The sequence below is a fragment of the Lachancea thermotolerans genome (assembly GCF_000142805.1).
Source record: "Lachancea thermotolerans CBS 6340 chromosome B complete sequence".
Classification (NCBI taxonomy): domain Eukaryota; kingdom Fungi; phylum Ascomycota; class Saccharomycetes; order Saccharomycetales; family Saccharomycetaceae; genus Lachancea; species Lachancea thermotolerans.
The window spans coordinates 98,591-120,367 of record NC_013078.1 but is presented as its reverse complement, the minus strand read 5'-3'; the positions used below and the strand labels follow the sequence as shown (position 1 = coordinate 120,367).

Sequence of the window (21,777 nt, the reverse complement as noted above, 5' to 3'; positions counted from 1 at the left end):
CTCGCTTCGCCAAGCCAAGATATATGATCTCAATAGCTAAAAGCGCGCCCGGATGCCGGAGGGACTGTCGTAGACAACAAGCCCTTCCTGGCGGACAGATGCTATCAGGGACTTGCTGGCAGCGTTAAAGTAGTCACCATTCACTAAATGTTTGCCGCGTCTGGAGCGAGGGTTAGTCACTCGGAGCGCCATCCAGTCGTAAACTGGAGGGCGCTGGTGGAAATGGATAGTGTGATCTAGCGACACGCTGAAACGGGAGCAATAGAGCGGAAGCTGGTGAAAGTAGGGCAGCATTAGTAGCAAATACGCATCCGACAAGTATGCGAACGCAACATAATTGAATCTTGGATCGCTGAGCTCTGATGAAGACAGCGAGTCCTCAGGGGCCTCGCTGCCTTCTAGGGGTTCTCTCACACGCTGGTAGTAGTCGAGGTGATCCAGGTGGTCCTCAGCTGGCCCCTCATGGTACGCGCCAGAGTTGAAGACGTCACGTGGGAATCGGTACTCGACAGGCCCCGACGTAAACCTCTCCAAAAATGGGTGTGTAAACTGCGGGTCGGACCACGCGCGGTCGAGCCGCGAGTACCTATCTATATTCTCGAGCACCTGGCTGCGGAACAGGTCATCCGCAGGGACAGTGTCCTCGAGCGGGTACAAGCCGTCAGCCTTTGTCACGTGCCTCACGTCGCGTGCACGCGATCTGTCATCCTCGGGGCCCTCGAACGCTGAGGTCTTATGCAGCAACACGCTCGCCACAAATATAAGCTTGTCGAGCTGGTACGCCCGCACCTGGCGGTGCACGAAGTTGGTGCCCTGGCGCAGAACCTCCACATTGTATGTGATGCGCACACTTGTATCACCTCTGACGATGAAATAACAGTGCAGAGAGCTGGGCTCGAACGCCTGCCCGGAGGTCTGGATAGCGGCCCACAGCGACTGCGCTACAAGCGTACCACCAAAAACACCGCTGCCTCCCGGAGGCGGCGCGGCTGCGGGACTAACGAACTTAGTTTCCGAAATTCGGGTTAGTCTCAAAAGCGTTTTTAACGAGCTCATCTTTTGGAATAGGGGCGAAAAAAAAGTGTGGACGTCGTGCGGTGTTCCTGACTGTAGCGGAATCTTAGTCTTCAAGCTCCACTGTTTTTGACCTTTTAGAGACACTTAACTCTCCAATCGGCGCAGCCTGCTTTTTCGCCTTATAAATATATTTTTTTCCTCTGCTCGCCCTTAATGACCAAGAGAACGCTCGTGGACGAATCCACACATTTCGTACTGACCCATTATGACAGCAAGCCCGAGGGAAAAGAGGGGGATGACCGATCCCCATTTTTGGTCCTTATCTCCGGTCCTCAAGGCTCCGGCAAGACGACTTCCACGCACGCCATAAAACAAAAGCTGCATGAACTGAGGCCGGAGCTGAAATGCCTCTGCGTCTCAATCGACGACTTTTACCTCACACATGCTGACCAGCAGAAAGTGTCGAACAACAACTCGGGCAATGGCCTTCAACAAGGGCGGGGCCTCCCGGGCACGCACGACATGCGTCTTCTTGACAGTTTCATGCAGCGTTTGCATGAAAATAAAGGTTCTGTGCATGTGCCCGTGTACGACAAATCGCTCTTCGGCGGGGAGGGCGACAGGTCTGCCAGCGCGGACGAGGTAGCACTGCCCGTAGACGTGGTGATCGTGGAGGGCTGGTTCCTGGGGTTTGAGGCCGTCGGCGAGAAGACGCTGGAACAAATGCGGTCCGAGGTGTCCTCGCCGCGGGGAAAACTGCTACGGACGCACGAACTGCAGCATCTGCTCCAAGTAGATTCGGGTCTAGGAGCTTACGCACGTGCTCTTTGGAACAACCCAACATTTCGGTCGGTGGGCGTTGTGATCGCGGCCGACGTGGCCAACATTTACCGCTGGAGGCAGCAACAGGAGGCGCAGATGATTGCGAAATACGGTAGCGGAATGAATGAGGAGCAAGTCAAGGCGTTTGTGCTGAGGTACATGCCCTGTTACGAGCTGTATTACCGGTCCCTCATGGAGCACGGCAGCTTGGGCACTGAGGCAGCTCTGGTAGTGCACATTGACGCCGACAGAACAGTCACGGGCGTTGAAGAGAAAACGCGAGCCGCATGAAGCAGCTGACTTGGAGAATCTCGGAAAACTCGGCCATGACCCTTCAGATATTTATTAAACCAACGTAAAATGTCTTCACAGCTCGGACGAGAGCAGAGTTTCGTTTTCGGTGATTTCCTCCCATGGAATAATCCAGCGCATCGCAGTTGAAGTCTGAGTGCGCAGTTTCCGCGTATGTTCGCGCGAGGAAACAGGCGACACAGGCTTTGTCACACGCATGTCGACGTGCTGCGTATGCTTGTGGTTCCGTACTACTGAAGACATCGAGGTCGCAGCTTCGATGGCACTTCTAACGGTATCTGTCACGTGATCTGAAAGCTCCTCTTTCCACGTGATCAGCCCTTCTCGAAGCTGCCGCACTTGCTGCTCGAGTCCTACCTGCCTCTGTACAACCAGCTGCGTCTCATTGGACAAAGATTGCATGATTGCCAGCATGTTCTCGTTCTGCCGGCCTAAGTTCAAAACCAGGTCTCGGGCGGTCTCTACTGTCTTGACGAGCTCAGCACTGTGTGTTTCCACGCTCAAACGTGTCTGTGTTCCGGTTTCATCAACGCGCTTCTCGAGGGCCATGACCTTCGCCACGTTATCTTTCTGCGCGGCTTCCACTTTCGTGAGCTGGCCGCGAACCTCTTATATGAGGGTTAGTATGACAGTAGCGCGCAGCTCTGGGGTATCGTAATTCAGCTTACCTTTTGCATTTTTGAGCCAGCCAGAGGCGGTATTGATCTTTTCATAGGAATCCTGCAGCTTGCGTGAATTTGCCTCTAGAGCTCTCAGGAGGTCGGACGACTTTTCCCGCAAGTCGATCGACTCAAGTTCAAGTCTCCCAGCCCATTGTAGTAGTTGTTGGTCGGTCTCCTCTTCCGTGTACTGCCTTGGGGAGGAGCAGTCTGTACTGGCTTCGCTTTCGGCCATACTAATAGTCACACGTCGCAGCTGTATTTGGCTGGGCGCTTATTTATTGGGACGAAGCAGAATTTGATCACTTCGGCGATGCTGTTGATAGCATTGCGTACGAAATGGTATAATAAGGATTTCGTACTATAAAAGATACGGTTGTGCTGGTCCATCTCAGTTGGTCGTCGAGATATCGCAGCAAGCCACAGCGTATATATGTCGCCGTTGTTGAAGGATTTCCTCAACAAGCGCATTGTGGTTGTCACGACCGATGGCCAGTGCGTTAAAGCGATGCTAGAAGGGTTTGACAAAAGCACAAACCTTCTGCTCTCAGACGTGCGAGACCGGGTTTCTGGAGACGTAGTAGCTAGCTCTTACCTCGTGCGAGGGAACCAAGTAGTTTGTTGCGGTCTGCTAGAAGAGGAGTCTTCTCCTCAGCCTGATTTCGGCGCCGAATCCGTCAGCGCCCAACTCAAGGACACCAAGAATATAGTACCTGACGAACACCTGATCTGGCAGCGTGTCTGGGGAATGAAAGCCGGTAAATAGCCACATTATGTACATTACAAATACTTTTTCTCTTCTCCAATGCCACAGTCGGGCGGAATGCCCAGCTGGTGCATCTTCCAAGCCACCTCCATCAAATAGTCGATAGCCTCGTTGTACACTTTGGCTTTGTCGACGCTAGGGCCCCACACGTAAATACCGTGTCTTCTCACGATGACTGCGGTCGTGTTGGGGTATTTCTGGAGAGCCTCCTGCAGACCCTCGGTTAGGTCCTCCTCGTGCGCTGTATTGTCGATAATGGGAATCACGAGCGTGTCGAAAAACGACAAATTGATGTCCTTGCCTGTTTTGGCGTCTTTCTTGCCGCTCGGGATCGCTTTGATCTGCTCAATATTGGCGATACGAAGCTCCTTATCAAAGATCAGAGAGCACATGACGGCGTGCTGGGAATGCGTGTGGATCACAGCGCCCGCGTCGCGCTGTTTGTAGCACGACATGAAGAGTGGCGTGCAAGCGCTAGGCTTGTATAGTTGTGGGGTGCGCAAATATGAACCGCTTGCAGGGTCCATCACAAACATGTCTGCTGGCTTTAGCTGTTCCTTCTGGACGCCAGATGGTGCGATGTAGATGTGACCTGTCTTGGAGTGCTTAATTGAGATCCCTCCGCCTGTGCCCGTGACCCAGTTGTTGTAGTAGAACATCTTGCACAGCGTGCAGATCAGGTTCGCGGGATGGCGTGGGTCCTGGGATGAAACTAGTGCATCATCTGAGGAGCTCGTACCATGCGTACCCTCTGTCACGTCCACTTTATTGCAAAAGCATGATGCCATTGTCACTTGTCGGCTGCAGGTGACTGAGATCAATGCATATAGTTTTTCGGCATTTACCATGTTATTTGATCAGAGTATTCTTTGACACGTGACTCCAGATGCCCGGTCGAAGACGATGAACGTTGTCGTTGCATGCGCGGATGAAGCGAGCTTTGATATCTAATAAGCGCCGATGGTGCCCGCCCGAGCACTCATGAAGGCAGCCTCGCCTCCTTTCGTTGTGATCACGCGCAGAGCCAAGTAGGGTGCGATAGAAGAGCGTCCGGAAAACCGGGAATGAAACTATTTACATAATGACAGTCGCAGCATTCCCTCTAGGTGGCTCAGTTACTGGGGACTGGAGAAGTTCTCAGTGCCACACTTCTTGCAGATGCGGTATTCTTTGTCACTGTCGAATTTCTGAATTCCCTCTTTCACCTGGGTGCCCAAGTCAAGCATCTGAAAGTCAAACTGACACACAACTTCGCGGCAGTTCGAACAATACCATCTCAACATATCGTGTTGACCCTCGGGTCTGTCCTGTTCGACTACGATGCCAACCGTGTTAGCATATCTCACAGGGTTGTGTGGGACATTTGCAGGAAGCAAAAAAGAGTCACCCTCCTCGATGGTTACGTCTTTAAATCTCTCGTTTCCTTGTAGAGTTTCGTCCACCACCCGCAAGGTCATAAATCCCTTTTTCTGGTGAAACCATTCTGGGGTAGGGTTCACATGATAATCCGTACGCTCGTTTGGTCCGCCGACAATCATGACGGTAAATCCACCTCTGTGAAGGCAGAAGTTGTTCACAGGAGGTTGCAGCAGATGGCCGTTCTCCTGAAGCCACTTTTCGATGTTAATGGGAGTTGTGTTGAGCATTTGAAAGCTATGCAAATATGCTTTAACTTGATTTATGGAAGACATTGTAAGGACAAAGGCCCTGACATCAGGCTATTGACAGATTATAAAGAGTGACGGTGTCACGTGAATCTGGCTACAAGCAGGGTTTTGGACTTCTACGATCTGAATTCAACCCAGCGATGAAGGAAAGAGCACTATTCCTGTGTTAGTCGGCTTGCGGAATCTTCCTGTGCATGCTCATTGACACTTTTTGACTTCAGAACCTTAGTGCCCTCCAATTTTTGTCAAGTTTAGACACCCTTGAGCCGGGCAATAAAACGCGCAGGAGCTCGCAAGTCGCATAGAAATGGGATTATCAGCTGAAGACGTGCTACATCAAATACCTCTGCGGAACGCGCATGCCGATTTGCTGCCGCAGGCACAGCGCAAGCTTGATCTACCACCCCTGGCACTGCCAGAAACAACACCAGCAAAACAACACCTAGAGGCGTGGATTGAAGAGTGCAGTCAGATATCGCAGGCGATTAAGCAACGAAAGGATAGAGGCAAACGCTTCGACACATGGTACGCCGAGAACTGCCTCTCGAAACAGCCCCCTGGTATCACAGATTGCGCGGTACTCTCGCCGTCTAGAAGGCAGGTGAAAGAAAACTCCGTATGAGAACCACCCAACGTATTTGTATCCTGGAAGGATGCTATGTCCGTGCGTATGTATTTAGATAGCCTTCACTTCTTTCAATTTTTCGATCAGTTCGTCCACCGAGCCGACCTTGATGCCCGCAGAACGCGTGGGAGGCTCTTCAACCTTCATGACCTTGAGTCTAGGCTCAGCGTCCACCTTGCTAAAATCAGATAGAGATAGCTTTTCCAAAGGCTTCTTCTTGGCCTTCATCAGGTTAGGAAGTGTAGCATAACGTGGTTGGTTTAGACGTAGGTCAGTGGTGACTACTAGCGGCAGTGGAGCACTTACGGTCTCCTCACCACCGTCAATCTCACGGGTCACTCTGGCGGTCATATTAGCCTCGTCTATTTCAACTTTGGCGGCGAATGTGGCCTGTGGCCAGTTCAGTAGTCCTGCCAACATCTGACCTGTGTTATTGCAATCGTCGTCAATACTTTGCTTGCCTAGAATGACCAAGTTCGCATTCTGCTTTGCTACCATCTCTTTTAGGATTTTTGCAACTGCCAGAGGCTCTAGCTCGGCTTCTTTGACGTCGACGTGACTACAAGTGTCGGCACCCTTGGCCAATGCAGTTCTCAGAATGTCTTGAGCCTTCAAAGGGCCAATGGAAACCGCGTGGATGTTTTCCACGAGCTTCTTGTGCTTTTCTCTAATGCGCACTGCCTCTTCGACGGCAATGTCATCGAACGGGTTCATACTGAACTTAACACCCGTTTTCTCAACTCCTGTTCCAGCCTTGTTGATTCTGGGTTTAATAGCATAGTCAATAACCCGCTTGACGGGAACCAGAATACGAAGTGACTTGCTCATTGGGAAAGTGATATGTTACCTGGTGCCGGGCTTCTTATAGCTCGGTAGCTCGGATATCGCTGATGAGGCCTTCAAGCTAATAGCGATCTTAAATTGATCATTTTTTTCATTGACTTCTTGACAATATCGAAAATGAATCTTAAATGAAGCGAAGCTCATTTGGGAACAGAAATAAGCACGCCCGCAAGATTGGAAATGTCTTCCGCTGAGATAGTAGTCACTCTGATAGCACATGGTTCTGAGCTCTCTGAGCAAACCAAGAGCGGGTTTCGCGCGTTCCTGAATGATCTCTCTGACGTCGAACTAGAGCAGGAAAAAGCGCTGTCTGTGAGAGCTTATGACTTCTTTTTAAGGACCCAAAAAGATGTCGCTGTCATTAAAGAAACCATGGGTAGCCTTGGCAATGGCATTTTGGATGTTATTGTGCAGAAGAACTCGGAGTGGCGCAAGAAAAAAGGTCTCGTAGTGTTCGACATGGACTCGACCTTGATCTATCAGGAAGTCATTGAATTGATTGCTGCGTATGCGCAAGTCGAGGACCGTGTGGCTGAAATCACAGAGCGTGCCATGAATAATGAGCTGGACTTCAAGCAGTCCTTGCAGGAGCGCGTGGCTCTGCTGAAGGGTATCAAAACAGCTACACTGTACGACGAGATCAAGGCGAAGCTGCGGGTGACAGAGGGTGTTCCAGAGCTTACGCGAGGCTTGCAAAAGACCGGATGTAAGCTCGCTGTTTTAAGTGGCGGGTTTACGCCATTTGCCAATCACATGAAGGAGGTGCTGGGACTGGATTTCGCACGGGCCAACGTACTGGCCACAGAGACGGACGCGAGCACGGGCGAGGAGGTGCTGAGCGGCTACACCCTCGGGGACGTTGTGGATGGCGAGTGCAAGGCTGCGACGTTGATCGAGCTTGCGCGCGAGCACGGAGTGCCAATCGAAGCCACGGTGATGGTTGGAGACGGCGGAAACGACTTGCCTGCGATGGGCGTTGCTGGGTTCGGAATTGCCTGGAACGCGAAGCCCAAGGTCCAGGCTGCCGCACCTTCCAAGCTCAACACGCGCTCTATGCAAGACGCGTTCTACATCTTTGGATACACTGACGGTGAGATCCAGGAGCTCCTAAAATGAAACTTATATTATTTCGATAGACGCGTATATAGAATTACAGGACGAGATGCTTCCAAGCGACGCTTAGGCGTGGGCAGCGATTTTCTGCTTGATGGCAGCTGGGTTGGCGCCAACAACCTTGTCGATGACCTGGCCGTTCTTGAACAGCAGGATGGTTGGCATGGCGGAGACTTCGTTCTGCTGGGCGACCTCAGGGACCTGGTCGACGTCTAGCTTGTAGAAGGCGGCACTTGGGTACTGCTCGGCGAACTTTTCGATCATAGGAGCAATCATCTTGCAAGGACCGCACCAGGTGGCGAAAAAGTCGACAACAACCAGCTTGTCGACCTTGACGGCCTGTTCGAATTCAGAAGCGGAACCAATTTGAGCAACCATTGTTAATGAAGTGTGATGTACGTGTATGTGAGCAGCGAGTCTTGTCGAGTTCTCTGGTAGCGAAACTCAAAGGTAATGCCGCACCTTCCTTGGAGTCCTGTGGCTCTTATATACTCTGGCGAAAAAGTTCTAGAGCACGGGGTTAGTAAGCTTTTAGCATGGGTAACCGCAGCAATTAATAACAAGAGTCTAGCGAGTCTGCTTGCTAATAGACGCCCAACAGTGGACGGTCAAGCTTCTAGCATTTTTAAGTACTTGTTCCAGTGTGCGGAAATGAGTAATCCTACGACTCGTGAGATTTATCAGCCCTGTCTTGCAGCCGTGAGTAGAAGAGAAAGAAAATCGTAGATGTGTAATACAGGCGGACAAGCCCACAAGCCCAACTAATTGATAACGTATGTCTCTATAGGCTTTGATTAGCTCAATTGGTCCTCTTTTGCCTAGTCTATTCTCGAGCACCTTAATCCATATATCTAAAAGGGAAAAAAGGGCCGTTTAGAGCGGCAAAAAAGAAATAACGACAACTGCAGGATTCGAACCTGCGCGGGCAGAGCCCAAAAGATTTCTAATCTTACGCCTTAACCACTCGGCCAAATTGCCTTATTTCGAAAGAAGGGCAGAGAAGTTAAGCATATATCCACTTGTTTTATTCGTGCGTCTCTGACGTTCAGAACGATTAACAGCGGATGTTCTTGCTAACGCGAAGCTTGCAGTTGCAATGTCGCGTGTATCTTACGCGTGCTTCGCATTTGAATCATGGCCTTTGCGTTCCCTGGAGCTGCGGCTTGGTCTCAGCACCCGTCTTAGCCTGTTGTTGTTGTATTATCACGTGCTTGGCGGCAAGGCGCCCGTTCGAGTCGCACACATAATGGGATAGCCTCATATCGCGGTATTGACATTCACATCATCATTACAATGCCCAGGCGACCTTTTTCATTGTTCTTCACCGTTTTTTTTGTGTTTATGCGCTTTAATTACGTTCATGTGTTTTCTAAGTGGAATGTCGAGTTAGCCATCAAAAACATTAGTTGGAAAGAGAGCCTAACGAAGGAAGAGGCCTTGGAGAATCTCGAAAGCCAGAGTCTGTAGCTCACTGTAACTACTATGAACCTTGTAGTCGACAATTCACTTGCTAGCAATCCGAGGCCAATGGCCGCCGATTAGGGTCCTTTCTGGCACGCGATGAGCAGTTACCCGGCCACTGCGAAATGAAGCGCATGGCAGACCTCTATTTACCGTGCGTTTGTGATCTGAGCGTTCGATGTCTGCGTAAACACGCATCAGCACAGATTCGCGCAGCATGGCAGACTCCGAAGACGGCGATTTTACCTCTCTGCCGCTCTCCGAAAGATTGGATCACAAGCTATGGAAGGCGCGCCTGCACGGGTACCAGGAGCTGCAGGCGCTGTTCCAAAAAGCTTCTGTGACATCTGTCCCGCGGGAACTCGCGCAGTATTGGGCCAACCCTGACTTGTTCGCCGGCTATATTGTGGACTCTAATGTTGTAGCACAGGAGCAAGCGATAACAGCACTGCAAAATATGCTTGAGTATCTATGCGAGTTCCGGGATACGCCGCGCTCAGACGAAATGCGTGGGCGCTGGCTGCCGTTACTGGCCGAGAAAGGCCTCAGTTCATCGCGTAACTCGACAAAGGCCAAAGCCCAGGAATGCGTCCTTATCTTAGTATCGCTCGATCGGTCCGTGGAACACTCTATCGAGCTTTTGGAGCCTTCACTCACCAATAAGCTCCCCAGGCTTGTCGCTAACTGTGTCGAATGCATATCTAATATTGTGGAGAGTTTTGGCCTGGCACAAGTTAGCAACATGTCCGGGTTTCTACCTGTTCTGCTTGAACCCCTGCCGAAACTTTCTAGTCATGCCGACCGAAACGTTAGGTCTCAAACCATGAATCTCATCCTGCAGCTTTACAAGTGGCTAGGTCGGGACCTACTCCAGGAACTGCTGTTAGAAAAGTTGAAGCCTATCCAGCAGCGTGACCTCGACAAGACGTTTGGCAAATACGACGGCGAGATCCCTCCAACCTCCCAACCGCGTCCATTTCAGTGGCAGAAGGGGCTCGAAGTTCAAAATTTAGAAGGTAGCAAAGACAAGGATGGTGACACCTTGATGGGAGAGTCTTTTCCTGATGTCAAAGCTCACGCAAATCCTGGACTTCCTCAGCTTGACCCTTTCGAGCTCCTGCCAGTTTCGCCGGTTCTCGAAAAATTTCCGCTCGATTTCATGGAAAGAATAACATCATCCAAGTGGAAGGATCGTGTTGAAGTTCTGGAAGAAATACTCAACCAAGTTCTGATTCCAACCAAGAAATTTGAGGCCAAGGGCCAGGACTACAGTGATTTTTTGAGGGCTGTCGCTCATGTAATAGAGAAAGATGCAAATGTTCAAGCGGTTACACTGGCAGCACAATGCGTCCAGCAATTATGCCAGAAGCTGAAAGCAAACTTCACCAGGAGTTACGGCTCCATTGTGCTGAGATCACTGCTCGAGCGGTCCAAAGAGAAGAAGGCTTCGGTGAATGAAGCGATTTGCGAAGCACTCAACAATATTGCCGACTGCTGTGGTGTAGATGCTTGCCTCGAAGACAATTTGAGCTTTATTAACCACAAAACTCCCCAGGTTCGAACAGAAAGTACTAGGTTTCTGACGCGCCTTCTGAAAAAATGGACGCCTGAAGGTCGCCACTTTGGCGATGAGCTGCTCATCAAATTAGTACCTGATATTTCACAAATGCTACTTAAAATCGTTGGAGATACTCAGCCAACAGTACGTGACGCCGGGTTCGAGTGCTTGGCTACCTTAATGAAGCTCGTTGGAGAGAGAGAAGTTTCTGACGTGCTGGACAAGCTTGACAATTTAAAGAAGAAAAAAGTCTACGAACATTATGAGAAAGTCGAGGTCGCGGGTGGTGCCACAAAGGGTGCCGTCACATCGGCTCCTGCACGAAGGGAGAAGCCCTCGATGCCTTACACTCCCAACGCGAGCCGTCGCCAAGCGCCGCGCACGACTCCTACACCTGACTTGAGTGCGCAGGCAACCAGCGGAAGCACCTTGCCGCTTCGGAAACCGCTGTCGACAATACCTTCCAAGAGAGGCCCTTCATCGCCTCTAAAGACAGGCACTCGAGTGGAAACTTACCAAGATGGAGCGTCGTCCATGAAATCCAGACTGACGGCGCGTTCCTTGACTACTGACTCCGCACCTGCCTCGAAACCGCAGGCAGCGCCTCATGCAGGATTCGAAGAACTTCAAAGACAGAAGCAAAAGTGGCTTAAAGAGCGCCAAGAATTTTTGGCCACCATCACAGACTTCCAAAACAAGGCTTCGCATTTGAGCTCAGAAAATTCTTCTTTACGACAGCAGTTGGACACCGTTCAATCCAGCTTACACGAAAGCAACATCGAGCTGCGATCAAAGGAAATGCAGATTACTCGTCTTCAAGATCGGATATCCAACCTAGAGCAGGAGTTAGAAGCCAAGTCAACCCTGCCCTCTTCCAATTACGGCGTTCGGTCGGCTTCCTCATTCGAACCTCCGTCGGCGCCGCTATCTTTAGCACCACCTGGGACCCCGCCAACCAAAAGAGTTTTCTCCTCCTCATCTAACGGCCGCGCTTCGCCATCGTTCGACGCAAATTCAGATAGGATTGCAGACAGCCGTCTACCGAGCGTCGGTAGTAGACTGAGGTCCCCGAGTGAATGTAGCGACGACTTGCCTCATAGAGTAAACTCCTTGCAGCTGCGTTCCGCGGAGCGTGCTGCCACGACCGGCAATAGCTTTTTGAATGACGAAAGCTGGAAAAGAGCGGCTGAGGTAACATCGCAACTAAAGGCTAGGATAGAGCGCATGAGGGCTAAGACACGGGGTATGGGTAATTCGTGAAACTTAAGAGGAAATAACCTCTGTTGTAATCATATTGTGTAGTTTCCATAAAAGCACGAGATCATTTCATCTTCTGCGTTTGATTTTTCTCCGAAATGATGCAGCCTTCTTAGTTCGCTTTTGCTTGACCGCGAGCGCGCGCGGACTCTCGACAGGGAATTCCGACGGGTCGTCGAGGTTAAACTTCTGAAGTTTCAGCTGAACCATGGCAATCGGCGTTATACCAAGGCTCTCCATATTCTTCTGTAGTTCTTGAAACTCTATGATTGTTCGAGAGATACTAGCCGGATCCTCTGTGGCGAGAACCTTTTGCTTAAGTTCCTGCAGAGCGGCTTGGTGCGCCCGAAGTAGCTTTTCCTTCGACTCAAACAACTGAGCGAAATTGTGCTTGTAGGCTTCAGCAGAACGCTGATTTTGCTCGAATATGGTTTGCTGGGCGGTCTGGACTTGTTGAACGCGGTCATTGAAGGGAACAGGTGAGGGCTTCGCAGCCGAAGGCGGAACCGGATCCGAATCTGCAGCCACCGGTTGAGGGGCACTACCAATTAGCCGCACGCTACCAAAACTTTCAGGGTCGCCCTGGTATAACTCGACAGTAACGAACCTGTTGCTAAAGAAGAGCGTGGCCGCTTTGGTGCACCGAATTGCGCACGCAACTTTCCGAAATTGGACAAGTAGGCTCCGAGAATCCACGTCTGCACGGCAAGACACAATGGCACCAAAGGGCGCGAAAGCAGCTTGCACGTCTTGCGCGTTGAGGTTTTTGTAAGGGACATGTGCCACCAGTACGAACGGGGTGCCAGAATTAAGTGATGGAGGCGCGGACGCGCCCAAGCCCTTCAAGAAAATTTCTAGATCACGTAAAAACTCAGTAGGATTGTCCACTAGCCCTGAAAGCTGCTCTTCTAGCCATTTCCGCTCGTTACAACTGTGTAAGTTACGAAGCAGTTCAAGAACAAAATCCTGGAACAGCGTAAGGGCTTCCGAGTCGGGCAGACCGCTGCGATCTCGTATCCAAGCCGTGAGCCGCTCCCATTGGTCGGGGGTCAGATCAAGCGCCATAAAAGGGTTGCTCGAGCGGGCAGGTTGACTACTTTGAAGAAAATGGGCACGAAATGATGAAAGACGAGGCTCTGTGAGACTGCACGTGAGCAAAAGAAATATATCACGCGAGACGAACCAAAACCTTCCAAGCCTGAGGATTAGCCCGGTCTTACTATTCTGGTCTAGTCCAGGGGAATTGGTATCGCATGGCACACAGGAGCGGCATTGAATCCCCTAGATTCTAGCGACGTTTATGCTGCAGGCCACGATGTCCTTGGGGGGCGCGGCTGGACAAACAAAGGCACTGGGATTCAGCCACTGAGCCAGGCCTTAAACGACGACTTCCTCGTCGCGACGCACTTACTATGGATGAGAGCACTGCGCACGGCCCGCAAAACGCAGAGCTGGAACACCCCATCACGTGACAAAAGGCTCGGACTTGTATCTCGTTCAAAGCTACCTATCACGTGCACTATATGTTTCCTTCCGTTCAGTATGATATCGAGAATGAGCATCATGTGCGAGAGGACAATGACCCGTTTATAGTTATATAGCCTCTCGTGCTAACCGCCAGCTTCAACGCGGGGTTTCACTCCTACAACACACAACAACCGCCGATGAAACAGGGAAAGAATGCTGCAAGACAGCTACAGCAGCTTTGAAGCTATCGAGTACTACGAGTATGGTTCATTAGTCTCCGAACGATAGCCCACTACCGTGACGGAGCCGGAGGAACCAAGTTTTCCGCTCCCCAAGCTGGTCTCTGGGGTAGCCCCCTTGGTCCTTTGCCAATCCCCAGAACAAGATGCGCGCACGTGAGCACGCAACTATCGGAATGAGGGAGCACGAACCACGGATCACGTGTATGCAGCATGCGAGTGCGGCTTATCGCGTCGAACGCGATTTTCCACTAAACGCATACGTGCCGTATGCATAGTCCCTCGGATAATATGCGTTTAGAGGAAATGCATATTCGCCACTTTTTCGCCGCTATCACACGAGTGGAAGCTGAATAAAAAGAAAATTACGCACTGTATGGGCTGTCTGGCCTGAATATTGGTGCTAGCATCCGGTTCGTTACCGCGGGCGTCCGCTAGACATCGCATGAAGTTGGAATTGGACAGGTGTTGGAAAATGCATACAGGGTGAAGGCATCGCGAGGAAAGCGCAGGCCGGCAGAGTATAAATAAGGAGCTGGGAAAGCCCGATTTTGTAATGTCTGATTTGATCCTTTATTGTGATTTTTATAAAACCAGGAACTTAAACTCCAATCGAGTATCCCAAAACAAACCAGAAATAACAATGTCTGAAATTACTCTAGGTCGCTACGTCTTTGAAAGATTAAAGCAGGTCGATGTTACCACTGTCTTCGGTCTGCCAGGTGACTTCAACCTGCGTCTGTTGGACGAGATCTACGAGGTCGAGGGTATGAGATGGGCCGGTAACTGTAACGAGTTGAACGCTTCTTACGCTGCCGACGCTTACGCCAGAATCAAGGGTATGTCCTGTTTGATCACCACCTTCGGTGTCGGTGAGTTGTCCGCTTTGAACGGTATCGCCGGTTCTTACGCTGAGCACGTCGGTGTCTTGCACATTGTCGGTGTCCCATCCGTCTCCGCCCAGGCCAAGCAGCTATTGTTGCACCACACCTTGGGTAACGGTGACTTCACTGTCTTCCACAGAATGTCCGCCAACATCTCTGAGACCACTGCTATGATCACTGATCTAGCTACCGCCCCATCTGAGATCGACAGATGTATCAGAACCACCTACATTAGACAGAGACCTGTTTACTTGGGTTTGCCATCTAACTTCGTTGACCAGATGGTCCCAGCCTCTCTATTGGACACCCCAATTGACTTGGCCTTGAAGCCAAACGACCAGCAGGCTGAGGAGGAGGTCATCTCTACTTTGTTGGAGATGATCAAGGACGCTAAGAACCCAGTCATCTTGGCTGACGCTTGCGCTTCCAGACACGATGTCAAGGCTGAGACCAAGAAGTTGATTGACATCACTCAGTTCCCATCTTTCGTCACCCCAATGGGTAAGGGTTCCATTGACGAGAAGCACCCAAGATTCGGTGGTGTTTACGTCGGTACCTTGTCTTCCCCAGCTGTCAAGGAGGCCGTTGAGTCCGCTGACTTGGTTTTGTCCGTCGGTGCTTTGTTGTCTGACTTCAACACCGGTTCTTTCTCTTACTCTTACAAGACCAAGAACGTTGTTGAGTTCCACTCCGACCACATCAAGATTAGAAACGCCACCTTCCCAGGTGTCCAGATGAAGTTCGTCTTGCAGAGCTTGTTGAACAAGGTCGGCGCCGTCGTCAAGGACTACAAGCCAGTCCCAGTCCCAGAGTTGCCAGCTCCAAACGCCGCTGTCGACCCATCTACTCCATTGAAGCAGCAATGGTTGTGGAACCAGGTCGGTCAGTTCTTGCAGGAGGGTGACATCGTCTTGACTGAGACCGGTACCTCCGCTTTCGGTATCAACCAGACCCACTTCCCTAACAACACCTACGGTATCTCCCAGGTCTTGTGGGGTTCCATTGGTTATGCCACCGGTGCTTGTTTGGGTGCCGTCATGGCCGCCGAGGAGTTGGACAAGTCTAAGAGAGTTATCTTGTTCACCGGTGAGGGTTCTTTGCAATTGACCGCCCAGGAGATCTCCACCATGGTCAGATGGAACTTGAAGCCATACTTGTTCGTCTTGAACAACAAGGGTTACACCATCGAGAAGTTGATTCACGGTCCAACCGCTGAGTACAACGAGATCCAGAACTGGAACCACTTGGACCTGTTGCCAACTTTCGGTGCTAAGGACTACGAGGCCATCAGAGTTTCCACCACTGGTGAGTGGAACAAGTTGGCTGAGGACAAGGACTTCAACAAGAACTCTAAGATCAGATTGATCGAGTTGATGTTGCCAGTTATGGACGCTCCAGAGTCTTTGGTCAAGCAGGCTCAATTGACTGCTGCCACCAACGCCAAGTCCGCTTAAGCGAAGTCTCATTCTATAGGTTCTTTATAGATACGAATAACGAAAGGGTTTTCTCATTTTAAAATCAGCGCATAGCTAGTCATCTTGAGTTCCTCGGACATTCAGCATCTGCCGTCAGAATCCCCAGCCAAACGGACGGCTAGCAGGTTGAATGCTAAGCAACTTGCCATTGTAGTTCACCCCTCTGGCACTTTGTCTCTTTCAAGTACTTGTATAGAATTTATTATATTATGCAACTCATATGTATCTTATACCCCGAAATTTTAGAAAATCCAGCCCAAAAAGGTGTCGTAAAACCATGTGAGGTTCTTTGGAGAGCTTTTGAGCTGTTCTTTGCGCTCGAGCTCGAGCAGCTTACCTTCTTCTTCCTCCGCGTCGATCGCAGCTTTGAATGTGTAGAGGTCGACGTCCTCTGGTTTAATTAGCTTCGAGCGGTGCACCAATTTGTAGCCCACGTAGCAGATAGCGTAGACAGGGATGCCGATGTAACCGGAGATGAAGGTTTTGTAGTCAAACGTGTGGCCCAGAAACACCGTGTAGTTCTTGATGAGACCGATGAGGCAGCAGAAGAACAAGGACACCCAGGTAGACCAAGGTTGGAATGGTGCCGTGTAAGAGAAACCAGACTTGTCGCCGAATTGGGCGATGACAGCCTTGTGGAAACGCAGGTAGGTGATAAGGATGGAGATCCAACTCAACAGACCAAAGATACTGACGACATTGACGAAGTAGTTGAAGATCTGAGCGGAACCTGAGGAGACATTCATGTACGCAAGGAGACAGAACAGGACAGAGACCGCGAGCGAGTAGTATGGCACACCCCAGCCGTTAGTCTTGGCAAAGATTTTTGGAGCCTTGCGGTCGATGGCCAGACCGTAAAGGGTTCTGGAGGCGACGTAAAGGTCTGAGTTACAGGCACTGAAAACAAAGAGCAGCACACAAGCGTTGAAGATGTGAGGCAGGACAGGAATGCCAGCGTTCTTGATAGCCACAACAAAAGGCGAGGCAGCCGCGGAGGTGGACATCTTCTTGGCCTTGATCAGTAGTGGGTCGTTGTAGGCGACGGTCATTCCTAGCAACAGAATGGAGATGACGTAGAAGAGCACGATACGGTAGAGGGTCAGCTTGATGGCGCGGGGCACACTGCGACGTGGGTTCTTAGCCTCGGCGGCGACGATACCACACAGCTCGGTACCGGTGTAAGCGAACAAGGCGAGCGCGAACACGGAAGCAAAAGACACGAACTTGCCCTTGGAGCCCGAGATGGCTTCGGAGTAGGGCTTGAACGCACCAGGGTCGCGCCAGTAGCGGAAGCCGGTGCGGTCGTGGTTGGGCCCGCCACCGAGCATGATGATAAACAGCAGCAGGATGAGCCCCAGCATGACCAGGACCTTGACACTGGACAGCCAGAACTCGAATTCGCCGAAGAAGCGCACACCGACCGTGTTGATGAGCACAATGAGAACAAGGAAAATCGTGATCCACACGCCCGGGTTGACCTTTTCACGCGAGACCCAGTACTGCATCACCATGGCGCCTGCGGTCAGCTGATTGGGCGTCACAATGAAATACTTGAACAGGTAGCAGTACCCGACTGCGAAGCCCAACGCGGGGTCGACGTAACGCGACGCGTACGATGTGAAGCCGTCCAGCGGAATAAACGCGGCCATCTCTCCGAGACACGCCATCACCGTGTACACCAACAGGCCCACGAAACTGTACGAAATCAAAATTGACGCAGGGCCCGCGCTGGCCAGAGAGCTACCTGTGCCGATCAACAGCCCGGTACCAAGCGACCCGCCGATGGCGATCATCGACACGTGCCGCGCCTCAAGCGCTTTCTTCAGCCGGATGCCTTCGTGTTTGCCGTCCACAGACGCGCCCGCGGCGCTGGCGCCGCTGGCGCCGCGCTCGAGTTTGTCAAAGGCGACATCCTCCTCAAGGGTCTCGTTGCTGTATAATATCCCAGCATTTTTCTTCTCTAGAGACTCGGACATTGAGCTATCTGCTGTATGTACGACAAGAAGAGATTGATGTGAGTCCTTCTAACTTGTGCTGACTCCAACGACTGAAACTACGCGGGCGCGTCGCCTTTATATGCTGCTCTTTCGCAGCGTTTGGCGGTCTTCAACGCCCGTTGGAGATTTGTTTGCGTTGAGATCCGACCGATGGCGCGCGATAGAGCGGGGCTGCGTGATAGAGAGGTCACAACTCGGACGACCCTGGCCAGTTTACGACCCTGCATCTGCGATAGGCGACTGCGAGCCAGCAGCAGCAGAAGACCCGTCCCCGGGCGCCTGGTGATGGAGGTGCGAGACGGGCGTGAGAAGGGACCGAAGAGCTGCGGCGCACATGCGAAGAACTTACGCCTCAAGGCACTACCTGCGGCTCTAAAGCGATAAAGTTTCGAGGAGGGGCAGCCCAAGCCACGGCGCTAGTGCACAAATGTGCCGCGAGATGGCCACTGCAGTGCCGTGCGGCTCTTTTCTTCGAGTCTAAAGCGTTCGACGATGAGCCGTGCTTTTTCCAGATTAGATAGGGTCCTAACAGGTCGTACGAGATAAACGAGCCTTGCACTTGATTATGTACAGATGATTACATGCCCGTGTGCCTGGGAAGGCACATACCACCCACAGGCACGTGAATAAGGGTATGAACAGCCTGGGTCTTGCTTACGCTGCGCCCAGAAGACCTTGGAGGGGATGCCGGAAGAGCTAATAGGCTGGTCACGTGCTAAAGGCGGGGCGAAGCTGTGAGAAGCCTTTCTTTATGACGGTCTTACAGCTGCTGTTGGCGCTTGGCTGGGCGGCGCGGCTGAGAAAGACTTATCGGGCGAGTTGAAAAAGAAATTAAGCACATAACAGAGGGCGTCGCGCAAGCCGCGTAGCAAGATCTGCAACGGCACTATTAAGTCCGCCACGGCGCGAGGGTCCGTTACCCGGAGGTAGAAAGGGGCTCGTGTGGAGATACTTGGTTACCCACCCAGACGGGCCAACATTTACTTGGGTGAAAGCTCGATTACTCAGGTAACGCGCGGGTCACCGCAACGTAAACTGTGACCTCTGTTGGGGGAGCAGCCTCTTGCGCCGTGCTTGCTACGAGCCGCGAGGCGGCACAAGAGCTGTGCACGTGATAGAAACAGCACGTGAATAGGAAGTGCACGTGTGTGTCATTGTCCCGGGCAGCAGAGGTCATGTGATATAGGTCAAATGGGCCAGAAACTGCTTTGCTCGCCACGTGACTTCCAGCCCACGTGGACACAGAATCCACCAGCGCTCACTGGAGACGGCGCCACCCCCGTGCCGGCGCTTATTTCGCATTTATCCTACTAACAAAACTATCTTCTCTATCAGCTCGAGCGCCCGTGCCGCCGCTCAGTTCACGCTCTTTGGCGCAAGCTTGAAGCTCAGCACGTCGTTCTTCCCCGCGTCCACCACGTCGTCCTCGCTCACACGCACACCGCCCACGGTCTCTACCGCCGCGATCGTCACCTCGCCCATCACGTAGCGCGCAACCTTTCCAACGGGGGTGCCGCGCTTAATCAGGAAACAGTCCCGGAACACGTTTTCCCCGTGACCGCCCGTGAAAGTGTGTATGTTCCGCACTGTGTAAACGGGCACAAGGTCCAGCACGCCCGCAGCGGCCTGCAGCACCTGTACTACGCCCGTGGACCCAAAACGGTACAGCACCAGGTCGCGGATGTTTTCAATCCGCTGCAGCAGCTTGTCGTCCAGCGGTTTGAGTCCGTCCGGGTCGTCCTCAAAAGTGTCCACGAACTCCGTGCCCTCTTCGTAGTGCACGAAGCCCTGTTTTTTCAGTTTCCGTAGGAACACCTCTGTGACTGCGCTCGCCAGCACCGCCTTTGTTTCCGGATACTTGAGCATGATCTTTGACACGTTCTTGTCTGCGTCCGGGTGGTCGATCTTGTTGAGCGCGAGCACCGTGGGGAACTTCTCGATCATGAACGAACGAACCACCTTGGTGATCCATTCCTTATCCCACTGCTCCAATGGCGGCAGACCCCGGATCCTGTGCAGTGCGCGCTGCACCATTGGTGCGTGCGACCCGTACCCACCAAACTGCGCTTGAAGCGTGTCCACGGCGCTGGATTTAGTTGCCGTGTGCCGCCGCACAATTGAGCCCCACCGTTTTTCCAAGTTACCCTCGATCCACAGCCGGATCTCGTCTTGCAGCCATTCGATATCGTACAGTGGGTCGTAGCCTCTGGTGTTCTTTCCCTCCGCGTCTGTGGTTCCACTCACGTCTACAACGTGTATCAGCGCGTCTGCGTGTCTCAAGTCGTCTAAAAACTTGTTACCAAGGCCTCTGCCTGAGTGTGCTCCGGGCACTAGCCCCGCCACGTCCAGAAGCATGATAGGAACGTGGCGCTTGCCGTTCGAGCACCAACCATAGTTGGGTTTGCACAGCGCCTGCTTGCCAAACCGTCCGCACACGCAGTCGACCTGCAGGTAGCCGGTGGCCTTGTTAGGCTCAATTGTCGTGAAGGGAAACGAGCCAACCTGCGCAGCAGCATCGGTCAGCGAGTTTAGCGTCGTGGACTTACCAGAAGAAGGCTTACCAACGATACCAATCAAAGGGTCTCTGGGCATTTTACAACGGCTGCGTTACTCTTGCAGATTGAACTTCGTGAGCAGCTGTGAGATGCGTGCCACTTTTCAAAAAATTTGACCCAAACGTGAGCTGTGATGGCGATGGCACGAAGATACAACGGGGTAGGGAAAACTTCAATGAATACGCCATCGTCTTCAGCGTAGCTTGGGGGTTGCGAATGAAATCGGTTACAACTACAGAAACTATAAAGCTATAGATATTGGCCACAGGCGAACAAATGCCCACTGGGCGCAGAGTGCACGTGCGAGCCTAGGACGACTTCTTGGTGCGCTCGGCGTCGCGCTTCGCATATATCTGCGCCGTGAAGGGCTCCTCAAACTGCTGCGCAATGTTGTACACTAGGTTCACCAACACCGTTGCAAACACGCCCGCGGCCTTACCGTAGTATAGCGACGTACCCAGGAATGTCAGGGTCGATCCGTGGTACATTGGGTTGTTGCTCACGTTAAATGGGAAAGCAGTCACGATGTTGTCCATCAAAATGCCGAAGTAGTCTCCCAAGTACGTACCGGTTACGCCCAGTTGGTACATAGAAGTTGCCACCAGCACCTGTCCGAACGCAGACAGCACCATTCCGGCCTTGCGCACCGCATCAGTGTCTAGTACCCGCGAAGTGGGCTGCTGCATCAATGCCTGGTGGAAGAAGTAGTCACGCACAATGCCCAGCGAAAAGATCGTTACTGCCAGCACATAGCAGCCACGCTTTGCGGACCCGGTGATCTTGGTGAGGAAGTGTGTCTTGTACTCCAACCGAGCTGCGGTGTTCCAGAAAAGTGGGTTGAAAACAATGAAGAACAGCGCTAGCTTCAGATTCTTCTCGTCTGTTACCACCTCCGACAACATTTCGATGTAAACATCCTGGACCTTTCCCAGTTTTCCTGTGAGATCGTTGAACAAATCCATGGCTCGTCAAGTTCGCTTTTTTGCTTCTTTCTAAGATGCTTAAATTCGCTAGTCTGCCTTAGACTTGCCACCGAACAGGTGTCCTGATCCCCGCAACT

The 21,777-nt window shown here is 51.9% G+C and overlaps 15 protein-coding genes and 1 non-coding gene across 16 annotated transcripts; 6 read left to right on the top strand and 10 right to left on the bottom strand.

Moving 5' to 3' along the window:
• Positions 1 to 36: 36 nt before the first annotated feature.
• On the bottom strand, positions 37 to 1,056 carry TES1 (palmitoyl-CoA hydrolase; the record flags this gene model as incomplete). The annotated part of the gene is made up of 1 exon (XM_002551808.1): positions 37 to 1,056. One exon carries the CDS (start codon positions 1,054 to 1,056, stop codon positions 37 to 39), a length of 1,020 nt encoding a protein of 339 aa, XP_002551854.1.
• Positions 1,057 to 1,230: 174 nt separating this feature from the next.
• Positions 1,231 to 2,130, top strand: TDA10 (putative ATP-dependent kinase; the record flags this gene model as incomplete). The annotated part of the gene is made up of 1 exon (XM_002551807.1): positions 1,231 to 2,130. The coding sequence occupies one exon, from the start codon at positions 1,231 to 1,233 to the stop codon at positions 2,128 to 2,130; it is 900 nt and encodes a 299-aa protein (XP_002551853.1).
• Positions 2,131 to 3,243: 1,113 nt separating this feature from the next.
• LSM8 (U4/U6-U5 snRNP complex subunit LSM8) lies at positions 3,244 to 3,576 on the top strand (the record flags this gene model as incomplete). Its single annotated transcript, XM_002551806.1, has 1 exon — positions 3,244 to 3,576. One exon carries the CDS (start codon positions 3,244 to 3,246, stop codon positions 3,574 to 3,576), a length of 333 nt encoding a protein of 110 aa, XP_002551852.1.
• A 14-nt stretch (positions 3,577 to 3,590) lies between these two features.
• Positions 3,591 to 4,364, bottom strand: MDE1 (methylthioribulose 1-phosphate dehydratase MDE1; the record flags this gene model as incomplete). Its single annotated transcript, XM_002551805.1, has 1 exon — positions 3,591 to 4,364. The coding sequence occupies one exon, from the start codon at positions 4,362 to 4,364 to the stop codon at positions 3,591 to 3,593; it is 774 nt and encodes a 257-aa protein (XP_002551851.1).
• A 327-nt stretch (positions 4,365 to 4,691) lies between these two features.
• On the bottom strand, positions 4,692 to 5,267 carry BNA1 (3-hydroxyanthranilate 3,4-dioxygenase; the record flags this gene model as incomplete). Its single annotated transcript, XM_002551804.1, has 1 exon — positions 4,692 to 5,267. The coding sequence occupies one exon, from the start codon at positions 5,265 to 5,267 to the stop codon at positions 4,692 to 4,694; it is 576 nt and encodes a 191-aa protein (XP_002551850.1).
• Positions 5,268 to 5,550: 283 nt separating this feature from the next.
• MVB12 (ubiquitin-binding ESCRT-I subunit protein MVB12) lies at positions 5,551 to 5,865 on the top strand (the record flags this gene model as incomplete). The annotated part of the gene is made up of 1 exon (XM_002551803.1): positions 5,551 to 5,865. The coding sequence occupies one exon, from the start codon at positions 5,551 to 5,553 to the stop codon at positions 5,863 to 5,865; it is 315 nt and encodes a 104-aa protein (XP_002551849.1).
• A 54-nt stretch (positions 5,866 to 5,919) lies between these two features.
• CIR1 (Cir1p) lies at positions 5,920 to 6,696 on the bottom strand (the record flags this gene model as incomplete). The annotated part of the gene is made up of 1 exon (XM_002551802.1): positions 5,920 to 6,696. The coding sequence occupies one exon, from the start codon at positions 6,694 to 6,696 to the stop codon at positions 5,920 to 5,922; it is 777 nt and encodes a 258-aa protein (XP_002551848.1).
• Positions 6,697 to 6,891: 195 nt separating this feature from the next.
• On the top strand, positions 6,892 to 7,827 carry SER2 (phosphoserine phosphatase; the record flags this gene model as incomplete). Its single annotated transcript, XM_002551801.1, has 1 exon — positions 6,892 to 7,827. The coding sequence occupies one exon, from the start codon at positions 6,892 to 6,894 to the stop codon at positions 7,825 to 7,827; it is 936 nt and encodes a 311-aa protein (XP_002551847.1).
• A 63-nt stretch (positions 7,828 to 7,890) lies between these two features.
• Positions 7,891 to 8,202, bottom strand: TRX2 (thioredoxin TRX2; the record flags this gene model as incomplete). Its single annotated transcript, XM_002551800.1, has 1 exon — positions 7,891 to 8,202. One exon carries the CDS (start codon positions 8,200 to 8,202, stop codon positions 7,891 to 7,893), a length of 312 nt encoding a protein of 103 aa, XP_002551846.1.
• A 518-nt stretch (positions 8,203 to 8,720) lies between these two features.
• Positions 8,721 to 8,802, bottom strand: KLTH0B01254r. The gene has a single exon. It is a non-coding gene; the product is annotated as a tRNA-Ser (tRNA).
• Positions 8,803 to 9,502: 700 nt separating this feature from the next.
• STU2 (Stu2p) lies at positions 9,503 to 12,103 on the top strand (the record flags this gene model as incomplete). Its single annotated transcript, XM_002551799.1, has 1 exon — positions 9,503 to 12,103. The coding sequence occupies one exon, from the start codon at positions 9,503 to 9,505 to the stop codon at positions 12,101 to 12,103; it is 2,601 nt and encodes an 866-aa protein (XP_002551845.1).
• Positions 12,104 to 12,169: 66 nt separating this feature from the next.
• Positions 12,170 to 13,165, bottom strand: KLTH0B01210g (KLTH0B01210p; the record flags this gene model as incomplete). The annotated part of the gene is made up of 1 exon (XM_002551798.1): positions 12,170 to 13,165. One exon carries the CDS (start codon positions 13,163 to 13,165, stop codon positions 12,170 to 12,172), a length of 996 nt encoding a protein of 331 aa, XP_002551844.1.
• A 1,197-nt stretch (positions 13,166 to 14,362) lies between these two features.
• On the top strand, positions 14,363 to 16,144 carry PDC1 (indolepyruvate decarboxylase 1; the record flags this gene model as incomplete). Its single annotated transcript, XM_002551797.1, has 1 exon — positions 14,363 to 16,144. The coding sequence occupies one exon, from the start codon at positions 14,363 to 14,365 to the stop codon at positions 16,142 to 16,144; it is 1,782 nt and encodes a 593-aa protein (XP_002551843.1).
• Positions 16,145 to 16,407: 263 nt separating this feature from the next.
• DIP5 (dicarboxylic amino acid permease) lies at positions 16,408 to 18,141 on the bottom strand (the record flags this gene model as incomplete). The annotated part of the gene is made up of 1 exon (XM_002551796.1): positions 16,408 to 18,141. One exon carries the CDS (start codon positions 18,139 to 18,141, stop codon positions 16,408 to 16,410), a length of 1,734 nt encoding a protein of 577 aa, XP_002551842.1.
• A 1,377-nt stretch (positions 18,142 to 19,518) lies between these two features.
• Positions 19,519 to 20,754, bottom strand: KLTH0B01144g (uncharacterized protein; the record flags this gene model as incomplete). Its single annotated transcript, XM_002551795.1, has 1 exon — positions 19,519 to 20,754. The coding sequence occupies one exon, from the start codon at positions 20,752 to 20,754 to the stop codon at positions 19,519 to 19,521; it is 1,236 nt and encodes a 411-aa protein (XP_002551841.1).
• A 271-nt stretch (positions 20,755 to 21,025) lies between these two features.
• Positions 21,026 to 21,679, bottom strand: OPI3 (bifunctional phosphatidyl-N-methylethanolamine N-methyltransferase/phosphatidyl-N-dimethylethanolamine N-methyltransferase; the record flags this gene model as incomplete). The annotated part of the gene is made up of 1 exon (XM_002551794.1): positions 21,026 to 21,679. One exon carries the CDS (start codon positions 21,677 to 21,679, stop codon positions 21,026 to 21,028), a length of 654 nt encoding a protein of 217 aa, XP_002551840.1.
• Between the last annotated feature and the right edge of the window lie 98 nt (positions 21,680 to 21,777).